The sequence below is a fragment of the Labeo rohita genome, chromosome 7, assembly GCF_022985175.1.
Source record: "Labeo rohita strain BAU-BD-2019 chromosome 7, IGBB_LRoh.1.0, whole genome shotgun sequence".
Classification (NCBI taxonomy): Eukaryota; Metazoa; Chordata; class Actinopteri; order Cypriniformes; family Cyprinidae; genus Labeo; species Labeo rohita.
This window is the reverse complement of record NC_066875.1, coordinates 31068201-31086244: the sequence shown is the minus strand read 5'-3', so window position 1 is coordinate 31086244 and position 18044 is coordinate 31068201. Positions and strand designations below refer to the sequence as shown.

The window sequence follows — 18044 nt, the reverse complement described above, 5'->3', positions numbered from 1 at the left end:
AATCGGTTCTTTGACCTGTATTGTTCAAAAGAACCGATTCTCTGAAATGAGTCGGATATAGGCGATTCCTACGCCCCTAATACATCCTCTAAACATTTCATGTGTAATTTAGCTTTTTAATTTGTTGCAACCACGAAAATAAGACACAAAATAATCCCAAAAAACAATCCGAATCGGACATGACGGTTCTTGGTTCAGAGTCAGTCACTAATTGACTCGGTTCACTCTACAACCGCTAGTATTGATTTCGTTTGATTCATGAAATTATTCAGTTCATCAGGTTTATGTAAAGCTCTGTGCAGTAAATATCTGTAGTTGTTTGCACAATATTAGACTACAACTGTATGAACAAAACGTTTCTAGATAATATTTCATGGCAACTTTTACAGAAACAAGTTACTAGAGACAAATAAGCATCACACATTACTCAAAATGCGTTTATTTTGGTATTTCATGTTTTTATAAAGAGTACGTTAATACTAACAATAATTGGTGCTCCTATGTATGCCTCTGTTTTTCCATTTGTCGTAAACCTACAAACCTGAAGTCCCTTCATTCCTGTATCTGAGATATTTTGATTCTGGAGGAATCATATTTATCACTAGCCGATGTGTAAACAGTGCTTCGGAGAAAGCACCTATTTGATCAGCCAGATTTTAAAAATCAATAATGAAAACATTAAATGTTTGATCCATTTCCACGTGAACAGCTAAATATTTCTTGCATACTTCATATAATCAACCAAACCCACATAAGAAAAGTTGTGATGTACTTGCATCTTTGTTCTATGTGTGAAAAAAGCACACAGTATAAAGTATATACCCTTAATATCATAGTCATAAAATACCTCTCCAAATGATATTTGCAGAGTATCGTGAAAACAATAACCTTCCAATCATGACCGGAAGGATTTGGCAAACCTTGCCAAAGTTTAGAGCCAAAACTCCCAGATGAGGTCTAAATTTTGCTGCCTTTTCACAAACACAAGACAAGTTCACAACAGACAGTATGGGCGGATCGCAGGTCACGTCAGACTCCACGCATAATGTTCTCAGCTCCCGTTCTGGCTTGACTGGAGGTATTCATTATACAGCTTCTCTTGAGCTTCGTAAAGCTTGCGAAGCTTTTTGGTCAGTCCCTTACTGAGCTCCTTTCCCTCAGCATCATGTGTTGGGAAGCCCTGTATAAGCAAAGAACAGACGTAGTATTAGCATTTCTAAACAGTTGATTAAAAATTCATAAGGACTCATCCATCCTCTATAAACTAATAATCACCTTGAAACAGATCCAACATACAGTAGTGTGACAAAAAGAGTGTATCTTATGACAAAGAAGACTGAATGGTTTGCATTACCGTTTCATCAAAGTTGGAGTACTTGTCTGTCTCTGACCGGAACATTTCACTGGGTTTAAGCTTCATTTTTGCCAACTTTGCCATCTGTGACATAAAATATACAAATATTTATAATAATGAAGCACTAACACGAATACACTGCTTTCAATGTATTTAAAATGAAGAGTGACTAAATTATGAAGTGTTTTAAGGGTGTTTCTATAATTGTTTTAATCACCTCTTGTTCTTGTTTCTTCTTGGCAGCCTCCTCTTTCTTCTTTTTCTTTTCATCTTCCATCTTGAAACATGAAAGAATGAGTGGATTATAAGAATTAAACACAAATTTACATTAACATGAAACAACAAATAACTGGATCTTTTAATATAACATTCAACAAATCGACCATATTTACAGTCATTCATAAGTCGTTTGGTAATTTGTTTGTTTTTTGTTTGTTTGTGTTTTAAAAAAAATACTTTTATTCAGCAAGGATGCATTAAACAGATAAAAAAAAAATGACAGACTTTTACACTGTTACAGAAGATTTCCATTTTAAATAAACGCTTTCATATGAAAATCACACTTTCCACAAAACTACTACGCAGGACAACTGTTTTCAACATAATAAACGCTTCAGATAATAATAAATGTAACTTGAGCACCAAATCAGCATATTAGAATGATTTCTGAAGGATCATGTGACACTGAAGACTGGAGTAATGACTCCTGAAAATTCAGCTTTGTTATTAAAGGAATAAATTAAATATTAAAATATATTACAACAGAAGTGTATACTTTATCGAAACAGTATATTTTAATTGAATAAATCCAGTCTTTTTTTTTAATCTTACGATCCCAAACATTCGAACAGCAGGGTGTTCATAGTGTACTTTAATTTTCATATATGAAGATGCTCTATTATTTTTTTAGAAACACTATTTGCTGTGACCATCTCACGTGGATCATGACTGATCTGCAGAATGTGTCCAGAGCTGTAAGCGTGCATACCAGGCTCAAAGGAGTAATTCAAAGAAGGTACAACAATAAACCGGTGCAACTTGAGTCCCTACAATTCATTCTAAAGACCTTCATTTACACTGACAAGCTCGAAAGGCCTAAATACATTTTTCATGACCTGGTTTGCATCTGAATCATTTCTTTTGTGATGCCTGAGATGCTAAGAAACTTTTTTCCATTGACAGAAGGAGCATATCACCTTACCCTGGTGAAGAGATAATTTTGATCTGATTAATGACTAATTTTAAGTTAATAAGGTGTACCGCAGAATAGCACATCTCTGGCAGTACTATATGTGAAACAAGATACAAAATCTACATCGCTGACACCAAATAAATCAAGTAGAGATATCGGAGTACACTGCCATGTGGATGGATTCTGCAATTACCTTCTTCTTCTCTTCTCTTTCCTTTAGAAGTGTTTCTTTGTCCACCAATTTCACAGATGTGGGAAGTCCTTCGAAAAACAACGACAAAAAAGCAATGTCATTTTCTGAGACATTCAAGGTTTAAAAAAAATCTGTGTTTCTTTCATTTACCATCACGATCCTCCAGTCGGACTCCCAGCTCAGGTAAAGTATCATCACGCAATTCGTCACACAGCCGCAGCAACTCTGTCACTGGAACACAAACACATTTCCCTAATGAATTCCCATTTCTGCATAAAAAGCACAGATTGTATTGTATGCAAATGGTTGTTGGAGTTACAGCTACAACAACACCCATAAAAAAAGGAAACAAATCTTCTAAAAGACATAAATTAGAACAAACCAAATGACTTGAGTACACACTGTACTGTTGTAGGCCTTTGCACTAAAATATTAATAAACAAAACACCCCAAGAGATTTACCTTTCTTTTCTCTTGCAATTTTTCTGACGTCCTCCCTGAAATCTGACAGCACTGACAAATAGGGCATGACTGTGCTCTCCAGCTGAAACAGAAATTAAAAGATTAAGAAGAGTTTAATGACATAATTGTCATTATAATGGACGACAATCCACAAAAAAGCATTATTACATTGAATCTCGAAAGACATGTCTTTACAAGTCTGGTTTTGTAACAGAAATTAAAAAGAAAACCTTTGATGAATCAAACATGATCTGAGTGGTGTTGCTTACATCAGCATTCTGTCCGTTTACTCCAACAGGGAAGCCAATGGGTTCAGTTCCCTCAATCGCTCCAAATGTCTGTCAAAGAAGAAAACAGTTTTAGCAAACACTTCAATGTGCATCCATTGTTTCAGTTTCTGTCTCTAAATCTCAGCTTATTCTGATTTTTATGGAAGCCCATTTCTGCCACCGAAAAAAAAAAAAAAAAAAAAAAATTACAATTTTTACTTTTTTTTTTTTTTTTTATTCAGATAGGACAGTGAAGAGATGACAGGAAAGTATTAGGTGGAGAGAGGGGAGAAGGATCAGCAAAGGACCTCAAGACGGGAATCGAACTCGGGTCGCCGTGAGCACAGTTGCGCTGCATATGTCAGCGCACTAACCACAAGGATATCGGCGCTGACAATTTCTCAAACTCAGAACTGTGAGTTATCAAATCAGAATAGCAGGATATATAAGCAAAGTAACTGAGAGAAAGTCAGAACTGTGAGATAAAAACTAAATTCAGAGAAATTCAGAATTGCAAGATAAAAACTCGCAATTGCGAGAAAACAATTAAAATCTGAAGATATAAACTCGTAATTTAGAGAAAGTCAGAATTGCGAGATAAAAACTTGCAACTGAGAGAAAAAAAGTCAGAATTGCAAGACAAACTCGTACTACTGAGAACGTCAGAAAAAGTCAGAATTGTGAGATAAACTCGAAATCACGAGAAAAGTCAGAACTGCGAGACATAAACTCGTACTTCAGAGAAATTCAGAATTGCGAGATAAAAACTCGTAATTTAGAGAAAGTCAGAACTGCGAGATATAAACTCGTAATTCAGAGAAAGTCAGAATTGCAAAATAAAAACTCGCAAATGAGAAAAAAGTCAGAACTGTGACATAAACGTGTAATTCCAAGAAATTCAGAATTGTGAGATAAAAACTCATGACTGTGAGAAAAAAAGTCAGAATTGTGAGATAAAAACTAACAATTCTGACTTCTCACAATTGCAAGGTTTATATCTCACAATTCAAACTTTTTTCTCAGAATTGCGAGTTATAAAGTCCAGTTCTTAGGGGGTAAAAAAGGCCATTATGTTCTCAGAATTGAGAGTACCACACAATTCTGAGCAAAAAAAAAAAAAAAAAACAGAACTGCTAGTTTTTATCTCACAATTCTGACTTTATAACTCGCAATTGTGAGTTCATATCATGCAAGAAGTCAGAATTTTGAAACGTGCAATTACCTTTTTGTATTTTTTTATTCAGTGGTGGAAACGGGCTTCCATAGATTTTAGGGGAGGACTACACATTTAGCTTTAAATGTAGCAATTTGGGTAAAGAATTTTAGGGATAACGCAGAAACAAGCACTCTCTTGGTGCATCCAGGTATCGATTATGTGCAAAGTCAAGCTTTGTGTAACTACTACTTTGTCGTGCTACCTTAAGCATGTTGGTCAAGTACAGGGCAATGCTCTGCAGCAGCATGCGGTTAGGCGGTAGTTTTGCACTTCTTCTGGCAGCCATGTAGGTGTTACTCTGACCGACAAGAGCCCGCATCTCCTCCAGAGCCGTGCGAGTGTCTATGTTGTCACACAGCGCTTCATGAACTGATGTTTTCTTCTCGTAGAAGCTACACAAAGACACACAAATGACTGTAATGAGTGATAAAGCTTTATTTTTTTAGGAGAAACACAATGTAGTCTTAACGAACAACATGTATCACCTATCACCTTTTGTTTAGTTCAATCTCCTCAGCTTCCCATTTCTCAAACTGGCCAGTGATGTCAGTAGGGCTCCTCAGAATATCTTTAACATTTAGGAAGAACTCCTGTGGAAACGAGAAGAAACAAAAAGTCATGTTGCACTTGTTCTTTCACTCACATTTTCACTTTGTTTAATTAAATATTTTATCATAGTAAAGGTTAACATATGAAGAGTTCAGATGCAAAAGCCCCTAAATCCATCTGACGTATTTCTTTAAAATTAGCATTTCTTTCTGGCTACTTTGTATAGGTTTCTATGCAAGTACCGATACTTCTGATTGGGCTGAGGCTGGAATTTATCGAGTTTGTAAAAGTATTTGATGGACGTATACTATGTGTCAGGAGCATTCACTCAGTATCATTATCTCATTTTTGACCGAGATGGTTTTTAGCTGAACTCTTCATATTCAGATACTCCACAATCTCTGAAACAAACAAAAAAAAAATCTAATAATAATAATATATATTTTTTAAAAAAGCACTTTGCAAACTTGTGTCTGTATTATCATAAATACATTTTACCATAGTTCATAAACATATTTCCTGAGGCAGTTTGGAACCGTTTGGGCGGGAAAGCAAAAATGCTACTGCTACACTACTCTTAAAGCAGTTTTTGAGTTAAATAAGAGTGTAACATTTCCCTACACTACACATTTCCTTACACTACACATACACTAACAACACTCTCAGGGTTTTAATGTACTTTGTTTGAATATTTACAGCTTTTACTTCTAATTTGGGACCTCAGAACCTCTATTCATCTCCAGTAATATTTCAGCCAAACTCTGCTGAGGGAATTGCACTATTATTGCATCACCTTCTAATAAGCTGTCTTCATTTTTACTCAAGTACAGCCTTTGGAGGCGTACTGGGGTAGAGGGAAAAACATGGTGTGTCTCATTAAGAACCTAACCTCAAGTTTGGATGAGGCTGGTCTAAGAAAATACAGCTTGTAGGTCAGTCATAGGTAACCTTCGCATACTTCCCATGCTAATGGCTGCCTGTGTGTTTCAGGCAAATTTGGAACTCTGCCCATGTTATATTCCTTGGTGACAGAGTAATTGATAGGTGGAAAGAAGCGCAAGACAGAATTAATGCGCCCTGAAGGACGTGCGCTATTCTCTGACCTTCTGGGCTCTTGAAGGAATCTAGATAAGCCTATTTTGCACTCATGAGGATTCTGTATGCTGATAAGTGGCAGATATTAAATTTGGATACACTATAAATTTCGGGTAGTTTTCTCCCCCACTGCCTCTTCCTTTTGGCTTCTCACTCACATTTACGAATCTCTCATACTGGATGGCTGACTCCATTGTGTTGCAGGAGTAATCCAATGTGTCTTTCCATGAATGCATCAGAAAGGCCAAGCGAAGCTGTCTAGCTACAAGGAAATAGAGCACAACGCACAATGTCAAAACTATTGTAGTTTTGGGATAAATGTGCAAAGCAGAATAAATGACCACACAAACACAAATGTCACCAAAGAAAACTCGGTAGGCCAATGACAAAAGACAAATAGAAAAAAAAAATATTTTACACGCCAAGGTCTTAGTCATCTTTGCACCATTGTTCCAAAGATGTCAAGCAGTGTATCCATCTAGTAAAAAATACTTTCCTTGCCCCTCGAAGACACATAACGTAATCATTATTTCTCAAAAAAGTTATTGAACATTTCCAAGGTCAAAAATAATAAGTGATGAATAAAGCCCTTTTACTTACTCCAATTGACCAAAAAAACATCCCCTTTCATTCAAAAGGACAAAATGTGTGATATTTTCTGTGTGAAGCTTGTATAAAGAATAATAATAATAATAATAACAGTTTGTAAACTAAAGAAAAAGCAGGTTATTCTAAATCTTTTTTTTGTTTGTTTGAAAAAATAAATAATAACTTTAGACCAAAAAAAAAAAGCAAAAAAAAAAAAGCATCAAGTCTAAATATGTAAAAACAATTCTAATAATGCTATAATTGTAGCATAATTACCAGTATGTTTGGCCAGGGCATCTTTGATAGTAATGAAGTTCTTCAGAGATTTGGACATTTTGCATCCAGCAATGGTCAAGTGACCCGTATGCAAGAAATACCGTACCCAGTGATCATTTTCAAAGTAAGCCTGTTCAAAAAGAAAAAAAAAAAAAAAAAATCTTATTCAGAGACATTAGGGGTTGACCAATTATTGGCACCGATATTAAGCATTTTTATGGTTATCAGTATTGTTATTTTTAAATCTGATTTGCCGATAAAATTATCTAAAAGCATTTAAAGATTTTTTTGTTTGTCAAAGCCCTTGTTATTCTTAATTTTGACATTAATTTTCATTTTTACACCAGACATATATAACGGTTTAAAAACATTGGTTATCTGTCTATTTGATCTGGTACTGTCATCGGCCCTGAAAAACATATCCGTCCACCCCTAAGACAAATACCAATTAAAATTGTACATTTTCATAGATTTTCAGATTAAATAATAACTAGAAACCATCTGTTTACATGGTAATTCTTGAGTTGATTTGTATTCGATAACAACAAAATACTGAATCACTACATTATTTAGCCTGTATATGCTCTTGCAAAATAACAAAAAAGTGTGCTGTTACAGTGGCTATGAATGCTGCATTAACCTGAAGTGAATAATGAACAGGATTCTAATAATAGCTTTTCAACAATGGCTTTAAACATTTTTCATTTGAGCACACTGTAATTTTCTCACCTCAGATTGCGCCAATTCATTGTCATGATGAGGAAAACGCAAGTCAAAACCTCCTCCGTGGATATCCATAGACTCTCCCAAAATGGATCCAGCCATAGCGGAACACTCAATATGCCATCCAGGTCTCCCCTTTAACAGCCCCAGTACAATTTCAAGTATTACAAACACTACCAATGCATTCAAAACTTCTTGTATTATATTAAACTACTAAGCTGCCAACTCAGGAATCATGTTCATTTATGCATGTTTTCCGACGTGTGCATCCTCACCTTTCCCCAAGGGGAGTCCCAAGATGGTTCTCCAGGCTTGGAGGCCTTCCACAGTGCAAAGTCATTCTGTGATCTCTTTTCACTGAGTCTGTCTGCTGATATACTCAAATCTCCTACAAAATAAAAAAGAAAAAAAGAAATTCTATTTAGAAAAAAAAGAAAACATACAAGGTCCAGGTGAACACTAAAGATGACACTTATCATAAAATGTAAAAAAAAAAAAAAAAAATCTGAGTAGAAAACAACTGCATCATGCCCTTACGTTCTGTTATACAATGGATAATATTCAATGGATAATATAATAGATTATTATAGAGCCTTATGCATTATCTAGTAACATTATTTAGTAACCTATTGGTGTGCATCAATACTATTATATTACAGCCATTCCACTTCTAATTGCCATGGAAATTACAGACAGTTAAACTGGATACATTTATTGTATTTCTCAAAGGCACATTCAAAAAAAGAAAAATAAAGTGTAAATGATTTTAACGGACATAGTGCGATTTATTCCTGTACCTTCTCCTTCTTGAAGAGCCTTCTGATCACCTACAGCTTCTGGTACCAGTTTGGCATAAGAGTGAGCAGGGCAAGAATCAAACTTAGCCGTGTCAAAATATACCGACCCATTTGACTCGTACCTTGTGAGAAAAGAGCAGAAATTAATTCTTGGACATATTCTTCGGAAGTAGTGTTTTTTATGGTTTATATTATGAAATAATCAATCCGGAAAGAAGACAGCTCTATTCCTACCCATAACCGTTGTCTACAATTCTTTTGACAAATGCCACAATCTCTGGCACGTACTCGCTGACCCGTGTGAGAACATCAGGAGGGAGGACCTGTCAATTAAAGAAACCACAGGCTTTCATCACTGCTCATACTTAACATGTTTTAGCAATACATACACAACATAGCACAATGTTTTTAGCATTGATAATAATATGAAATGTTTCTTGAGCACCAAATCAGCATATCTGAATGGTTTCTGATGGATCATGTGACACTGAAGAGTAATGATGCTAAAAATTCAGTTTTGTCATCACAGGAAAAAAAATCACATTTTAAAATACAATAAAACAGAAAATTGTTCTTATAAATTGTAATAATATTTTACAATATTGTTGTTTTTACTATATTTTTGATCAAATAAATTCAGCTTTGGTATGCATGGGATTTCTTTAAAGGGGTCATCAGATCACTAAGTTCACTTTTACATGTTGTTTGAACATTAATGTGTTGGCAGTGTACGTACAAATCAACCGTATAATGATAATAATCCATTCAGTGGTTTTTAATCAATCTGTAAAAATAATAATCCCCTTTTCAAATCGAGCCGTTCTCAGATGCCTGTTGTTGTGGCGTCACACTGACAGAGGCCGCTCCCACGATAGTTGATTGGCATGAGCGTTTTACCTCAGATCAGCTGTCACAGTCCACCCTCTTTGTTTCGATCCCGGAGCAGGGATGTAAGTTAGACAAGAATATCTCCGATTGAGCACTGGATGTAATAATGAACATAGTGGTTGTCATGTACTCCCGACATGAGCCGCTGAAGATGCAGTGGATTACATTAGTTTGTGAAGGGAATGCGCGCGTTATGTTCAGATCGCGAATCATTCATGATCCAGCTTCACTTACAGCAGAAGTGAGTATAAGGGTTTTTTAATGAATCTTTGCAATCGCCTTTCCTAATAATGTGCTAGTTAGCCAGTTCAGCGGCTAAACGCGGCTAAACACGGCTAACGTAAACAGGCTCGTCTCTCCACAGAGAGAAGAGAGGGGCGGGGCGAGCAGAACTCATTTGCATTTAAAGCAGCCTCGACGAGAATGAGCTGATTTTTGCAGAGCTGATTTTAGCAAGGTAAAAAGGGTGTTGTTTCACACAACCACTGAGAATTTTTAAATAAAAAAGTAAGGTCTTTTCATTAAGACCCTAGAGAATCACATCAACTTGGGCATCCGATGACCCCTTTAAATACAGCACTGCATATACATATAAGTTTGGTCATTTTCAAGCTAATGAATTATTCATCAATATTAGTTGACTCACATTCAGGGCGTCCATATCTTTATGGTACTCTCCCTCCCAGTACTTTGGCAACAAAGAGAAGATTGAGTTTTCTGTCACTTGGCTCCCAAATTTTGAGTCTAACCAATCTGACAAGAGATCCTTAGATTCTTCCAACAAGACCTAAAAATGAAAACCATTAGGAAAGAACAAGTTCAGAATCATGCTATGAATTCAAATGATTTCATGAAGCACGATGTTAATTGATGTGTCAATGAATGACATCAGTCAAATAATGTAGAACAGAATGCCTCATACGGCCCTGATCAAACTAGGTCACACATTAAGTGTTTTTAAAGCGCTGCGCATATCATCTACCTGTGCCTGATTCTGGAGTGTATCGCCTGCAGCGCTGCTCTGGACTGCCACCTGCAGGGGACCCAGGGCAGCTTCCACTGCTGCATCCAGCCTCTCCAGCATCTGTTTTTTATCTGGGTCAGTAGTCTCAGCAAGCTTGGCTTTAAATGGCTAAACACAATAAAACCAAATTACATTAAAGCACAGTGATGGGGAAAGAGATGAAAGCAATGAAAACAAGGCCAGTATCTAACAGTCTTTGAGGTGGACATACTTCCATTTCGTTTTTAGAGCTGCTGAAATCTTTTCAGCAAAATCATTACTTTCATTAGTTAATGGCAGCTCTTTCAGTACTTCAGGATATTGTATAAATCTTTATTATCTTGCTAATGTGAAAGTCTGCGCAACCCTGAGGCAGGGCACGCTGATAGAAGAAATGCTCTTCTATAGAAGAAAAGTTAATTTTAATAGCATTGATTAGAGCACATAATTAAAATTTGCAGAACATGCAGTATTTTGTGTCTTTTCTTCCCTACAGACCTTAGTCAAGGTAGTGACATATTTCATTTTTGACAGGAATGAAATCGAGGTTGTGAGGGATAGAAGTACAATGTGCTCCGTGGATTGTATTGGCGATTAAAGGAGAAGAGTTCACTTCCAGAACAAAAATTTACAGTTAATTTACTCACCCCCTTGTCATCCAAGATGTTCATGTCTTTCTTTCTTCAGTTGTAAAGAAATTATGTTTTTTTGAGGAAAACATTTCAGGATTTCTCTCCATATAGTGGACTTCTATGGTGCCCATGCTAGCTCTAGCTCATTTCATGACAGTTGGGGAAGGTCGAAAAACTCCCATCTCATTTTGTTCTCCAACTTCAAAATCGTCCTACTTCGCTGTTTTAGCTCTTTTTGTAAAGGGCGTTTGATATTCTTTTCAAGTTCACTTTAAACACTGGGTCAGTACTTCTGCAGTGATGCAGGACGATTTTGAAGTTGGATAAGAAAATAAGATGGGAGTTTTTCGACCTTCCCCAACTGTCATGAAATGAGCTAGACAAAACGAACATTTTAGGTTAAAAAGTATATAAATTGTCAATTTGTTTTATTAGATAAGACCCTTCTTCCTCGGCTGGGATCATTTAGAACCCTTTGAAGCTGCATTTTGGAAGTTCAAACTCGCGGGCACCATAGAAGTCCACTATATGGAGAGAAATCCTGAAATGTTTTCTTCAAAAAACTTTCTTTACAAATGAAGAAAGAAAAACATAAACATCTTGGATGACAAGGAGGTGAGTAAATTATCTATAGATTTTAGTTCTGGAATTGAACTTCTCCTTCAACAACATGCCAACTGTTCAGCTGACAGAACGTTGCGAAAATAACTAAAGACTATATAAAGACTATTAAGGTGATGATACACGGGGCAACTGTTTGAGCAATGTTGCCGAGCGATGTTACTTTCCCATTGAGAATGGGCAACAAATTTCTATTTTTATACACTTTATATCAGCCGTGGGCCCTGTTTCTCACCTGGCTGCCTGTTGACAGCAACATTGCTTAAAAAGTTGCCCCGTGTATCAACTTAAGTCTATCCCTCACAGCTACGTTTTCATGGCCTCTAACCTGAATAAGGTCTATTGCGACGCATATCTCAATTAAACAGCTTGTCAAAGTCATTTGCTAATTCTACAATCATTTCATGCGAGTCACAGTTTGCTTAAGGGGAATGATTAAATCTTGGATTGCTATTAGACAACTTTATTGCCCAGCCCTCATGCCTCATGATAAGAGATGCAAAAGAAGAGAGCACATTGATGGTTTTGATTAAATAATAAGAGGGCTTTTTTTTTTTAATAACGATGTGCAAAGATAATTCATTTATTACTGGAATACTGCATTTTTTTTTTTTCCATTTAGTCTTTAAATTGGTACTCTCAACCTCTTAAACATACAGATATTAAAAACTAGTGCTGGAAAAATTTGCATGTTAACGCAGGTGATTCATTTTTCCAGTTTGACGGCATTAAAAATATTTAACGCAGTTAATGCAGGGGCAGGGCTAGGGTTGGCCACCCCACTGTGCTTCTGCAACTGCTTTTTCTTTGCAAGATCTGCATTTATTTAGACGCAGAATGTCTTTACGACCACATCAAACAGGAGACTTTTCAGACGTGCACTCCATACACAGTACAGTCCGGTATGAAACAGTATGAAAGATAAAAAAAAACATGGCCTCATATGTGGCTGACACACAGAAAATTACTAGACTAAATCCACAACTTTCTATACTTTGCGTTACTGTAGAATTGGTAGCTGAAAGCATAATAAATACATTTTCCAAAGCATAATCAAACAAACAGGTGATGAGGGAGCTTCAGTAGAATAACAGTGAATTGCTGTCACATGATTTGTTTTCAGGCCATATGTCAGTAAAAATTTATTTACCTGTCCTGTCAGCTGTTACACTGTGCTCTTAGCACCGCTCTTTAATTGCGCACACACAAATGCAAGAAGCACGCTGTAGCCTGTATTATTTCATATTAAAGCGAATTAAACTACAAGCATCTGTCAGATCTGTGTCACGTTCAGCAGTGGCAGCTCTTAAAGTAACAGCAGCCAAATAACCTAATAACCCAGCTGCTGTGATGTCTGTTAATCAAAGAACAAAAGAAAAAAAGAGGAAATCAATAACTTTTGTAGCTTGAAGGATTTGCCTATATTTAATTTAGAAATTAGTGTTCTATATATTTCCTACTTGCTGAAGGGCACAGGTAAATATGACATTATAATGGGTTTATGTGAAGATTGTTTTAAGCACACTTACATTAGAAATTATTTTTAAAAAGTCTCAGTTAGCTCTCAATTATACTGTAATGTTAAATGGCTATAGCCAATGGTTCAATATCTGGGGAAAAAAATAATTTCCTACAATCATAAAAAAGATGCCATTAAACAAATATTAAAAATACACTACATACAATCATTGCAATATAAAAGTATATTTTAAAATTTTAATGATAGCTGGGATTAATCATAATTAATCATGAATAATTCCAGAAAAAAAGTGTATTTTTTTAAATCAATTGACAGCACTATTAAAAACCCTTTTTGAGTCCCACAGAAACAAAACACATTTCAGCTTTGAACTTCACTAGTCTGATTTGATGATAACAGGATTAACTGGAAACGAAATGCCCACTGTTTGAGTGACATCCTCACCGTTTGGGCTGTTAACACATCCTGCAGTATCTGAGAGGGACTGGGCTTCTTCTCTCTGTATTGCTCCAGCAGGTAGTTCTGTCGGGCTCTTTTGATGATCTGAAATGAAGAGTCACATTGATGACTGCATCTTGAGAACACATGTGACCTTCAGATTTGCAACTAATCCTCAGTAGCACCAAAAGCAGTACTGTATATATTATACAGAATTCAAATGTTTAAGGTCAACTACATTCAGACTCCATGCAAACACTGCTCTTACTTTGTCATCAATATCTGTGATGTTCATACAGTAAAAGACGTCGTATTTGAAATAATCCTTCAGGATTCTCCGAAGTATGTCAAAAGAAATGTAGGATCTGAAAGAACAAGTACATTGCATCTTAATGAAATACAGAGAACCGATACATCAAAACCTTGTATGAGCCTTGGATGGAAAGTTTTTATATGTACATTCTCTCTTTTTGCCCATGTTCATTAAACCATATTCAAACACATTAGTTCTTTGTGATTTGGTTTACAGCCTAACAATCACAACTAACAAACTCCTAGCCTGGATTGAAAGCTGAATGTCTGCTTCAGCTTTTTCATTGACTGTGTCTACTGTGCTGTTTTCAACAGCTGGGGCACACTAAAAACAAAGAACTCTGATAAAGAAACACTATGAATGGATGGGGAGTATGTCACCTGGCATGACCCATGTGAGAAGCATCATAAACCGTGGGGCCGCAGCAGTACCACAAAACCCTGTTTCCCTTCTGTGGTACAAACACCTCCTATAACGCAAACAACGAGACAGATATGAATGATTTTGGCAGTTTATTATCATAACACAGCATCTGTTTTGTTAATGTTTATGACAGAATTTATTTGATTAAATATACAGTAAAAAAAAATATACACAGTGACTTTGATTATAATTAAAAAAACTGTTTATATTAGAATCTGTTTAAAAAAGCTGAATTTTCAGCAAACATTATTACATTTTGCCCAGTGTTAAGACTGAATTTATTAGATAAAAAATACAGTAAAAACAGCAGTACTGTGAAATATTATTACAATTAAAAATAACTGTTTATATTTTATATGTTAAAATGTAATTTATTCTTGTTTATATAGCAAAGCTGAATTTTCAGCAGCCATTATTTCAGTTTTCAGTGTCACGATCATTCAAAAATATTATGCTGATTTGGCGTTATGTTAAGCTCAAGAAACAATTCTTATTATTACCAATGTTGAAAATATTTGTGGAAACCTTTTTTTTTTTTATTAATCGAAAGTTCAAAAGAACAACATTTATTTGAAATAGAAATCTGTAATTCTGTAATTATTATAAATCATTATAAATGATCTTCACTGTCCCATTTGATTAATTATGTCCATGCTTGCTGAATAAAATACATTTTTAAATAAAGAATTTTTTTTTGTTTTTTTTAAATACTTGGGCAAATTTGATTATGCATTCAGCTACCAATTCTACAGTAAGACAAAGTATATAAAGTTGTGGATTTAGTCTAGTAATGTTCTGTGTCAGCCACACGGAGCCATGTTGCTTTATCTATTATAGTGTAGTGCACCTTGGTCCGTGTGAGGCTGTTGTAAAGACGCAGCTTTGAAACATCTGTTCCTTCCGGCGGAGACCATGGCGGCTGCACCCGTTTTCCCTTTGCTGAAAAAAAAGACACTTTGTTTTTTACCAAATGACTTTTTTAATATACAAATGATTAATTTATAATATTCAATGCCTAAACTGAACAACAGGTGCATTACGGGAAATAGTGGTTGGTGCACACCTGCTGCAATAGTATACGAGAGGGTTTTGTTCTGATAGAAAACATAAAACATGTACAAACGAAAGTAACACACACAATGTGAAAGTAAAACAAAGTGCAAACAAAGACACTGCATCTAATGAAAGAACTTTTTAAAACCACAAACACCTCAGACACTCAGTGTGTATCAGTCACCTATAGCTCAACCCATGCCGATCCTGTCCAGAACAAACCTCAGAAGTGATTGTCTTGTTTTGACTGTACGTTCTTTGTCAACACCTCAGCTTATGCATATTAGCACATCAAACTATCCACACCCTCAAGCTCATGCAACACATACTGCAAATGTCCTCAGCACAGAAATCACTAACTCAATGCACAAAATAAAACTACAATTCAGCTACAACCTACGTTCATGCACCCTGACTACGACAGGGGTTCTGAGTTCTGTCTACTCACTGCTGCATTCTGGGGTCTGGTCATTCGTTTGGGGCTTCAGGGCGGCTATGTGTTTGTACCAGCGCAGGGCGTGGACATGCCGCTCAGATGGGGGGCCGCATAGAAGCGCAAAGGCTTCTGCATCCGCCTGCGAAGGCCCGTAGCCAGCCAGGTAACTGCGACTGCTCAAGTACTCATTCAGAGCCTCAACCCTGCGAGCATCCTCACTTATGCGCAGTAAGAAGCCATAATCAAAGGCTGGGAAAACAAAAGGGCATAGACACACACAAACACACAGACGAGCAGACATTAGAAATGAGCTAAGGGCCCGTGGAGAATCACTGTAATAACACCTGTAATCCTCTCTAACCACATTCCTCTCAAACGTAAGCTGTAATAATCAGCTAACACTGTGAAACAATACACTCACAACTACGTAAATTACTTTCATAACTGAAAGTAAATACCATAACTTAGCCAAAAAGACATACCAATAATATTTTAAGACAGATCCAACAACAGATTAAATATTTGGAGCACAAATAAACCTCTAAAGGGCCATTAAAAATTGTTACCGTTAAATAAAACTATTACAAATAACTGAAATAAAGCTCAAATAAAAAATAAATATTAGATAACTTAAAGTAAGAGTAAAGTATAAGTGGTAAAATGGCTATACGGAACAAAATTTATGATTTTTTTTTTGTTGTTGTTAAATAAAAATATAAAAAACTAATAAAAATGACAAAAGCACATAACAAAATCACTAACACTGAAACTACATAATAATTTAAAAAGCCAATTAAAATTACAAATAAATACTATAATAGATTTAGTAATGACCAAAATCCCACTAATGTATTAACATGCTAATACAGTCAGAATATAATAAAAATACCTGACAAAATGTGGGTGGTGTGCAAAAGAAAATGAAATGAATGGCTGTTATGAACCTGTTCCCTAATAAAACATCAAAATCACTTATGAATCAGTCGAGGCTGAATATATCTGACTCATTTACTGAACAGCATATTATTATACATACTTGTGTGTCTGGGACATTATGTTGCTATATCTGTTCTGTTTTAATCTGATAATGATCTTATCATCTTGCAGCAGACTGTATTTGCTTCACTAAAAGACCAACAAATACTACCAGTATAATAATGTAAACGTCAGGAACCGAAATTGGTGAATTTCATTCGATTCACATGCCTAGTTAAATATGAAATTATTAAACTCCTTATAATATTTCAGTCTGATTTCAGCGCATCTGTCAAAGCAATGCATCTAATATAACAATATGACAGTCACACAGGAATAGGAGAGACTCAGTCATGTTGCCACATATAACATTACATGTTTATGTTACGAGCAGTACATCAATAGAATAAATAGTGGAGGAACATCCTGTAACAGCTGCAGGTTTGAATAGGACCAGCATTAATGAATAACTTTAAACAGGCCTGTACAGGAGGAACACGCGCTATGTTCTACAGCGGACATCACGAATGTTACATTGCAAATTAAGTAAAATAAGTAAGTATAGAAATTGTACCTGTGTCTCCTGCGCTTGCCATTTTACTCTATCTGATGCAACAATAACGTGTCCGGAAAACCTGTTAGGGAAATCACAATGAAACACAGACAGGACATGCACGAAATCAATGCTGGTTGCCGGATCTCTAGACTATTTACAGGGCTCTCTCGGGTGTCTTTTCATATACAGATCCGCTGTTCTTCTACGCCGAATACACGATTGCAGAATAATACTTCCGGGCAAATAGTTAAGAGCCCTTCGTTCCAAAATAAAAGTCCCATGCCAATTTTTTTTTTTTTTTTTTTTTTTTTTTTTTATAATACTGAGCAATTTTAATGATTAAAATAATTATCTGCTTATACTACCAGTCAAAAGTTTATGAACAGTAAGATGTTTTTTAAAGAATTCTCTTCTGCTCACCAAGCCTGCATATTTGATCCAAAACCCAGCAAAAGCAGAAATATTGTGAAATATTTTTGCTATTTAAAATAACCGATTTCTGTCTGAATATA

At 35.8% G+C, this 18044-nt stretch overlaps 1 protein-coding gene across 2 annotated transcripts; it reads right to left on the bottom strand.

Moving 5' to 3' along the window:
- Window positions 1-423: 423 nt before the first annotated feature.
- cars1 (cysteinyl-tRNA synthetase 1) lies at window positions 424-17695 on the bottom strand. 2 transcript variants are annotated; one of them, XM_051115799.1, is made up of 23 exons: window positions 17551-17686; window positions 16014-16250; window positions 15360-15451; window positions 14470-14558; window positions 14045-14141; window positions 13783-13881; window positions 10585-10734; window positions 10249-10389; window positions 8949-9037; window positions 8715-8836; window positions 8193-8305; window positions 7924-8052; window positions 7195-7324; window positions 6489-6592; window positions 5179-5276; window positions 4889-5078; window positions 3471-3539; window positions 3202-3283; window positions 2890-2970; window positions 2740-2807; window positions 1572-1631; window positions 1355-1438; window positions 424-1180 (listed from the first exon to the last, which is right to left on the bottom strand). In XM_051115799.1, exons 1-23 carry the CDS (start codon window positions 17570-17572, stop codon window positions 1052-1054), a joined length of 2475 nt encoding a protein of 824 aa, XP_050971756.1. In that variant the 5' UTR covers window positions 17573-17686; the 3' UTR covers window positions 424-1051. The 2 variants fall into 2 exon arrangements, with proteins under 2 accessions (XP_050971756.1, XP_050971757.1); XM_051115800.1 differs by lacking the exon at window positions 16014-16250 and having other exon boundaries at window positions 17551-17695.
- Between the last annotated feature and the right edge of the window lie 349 nt (window positions 17696-18044).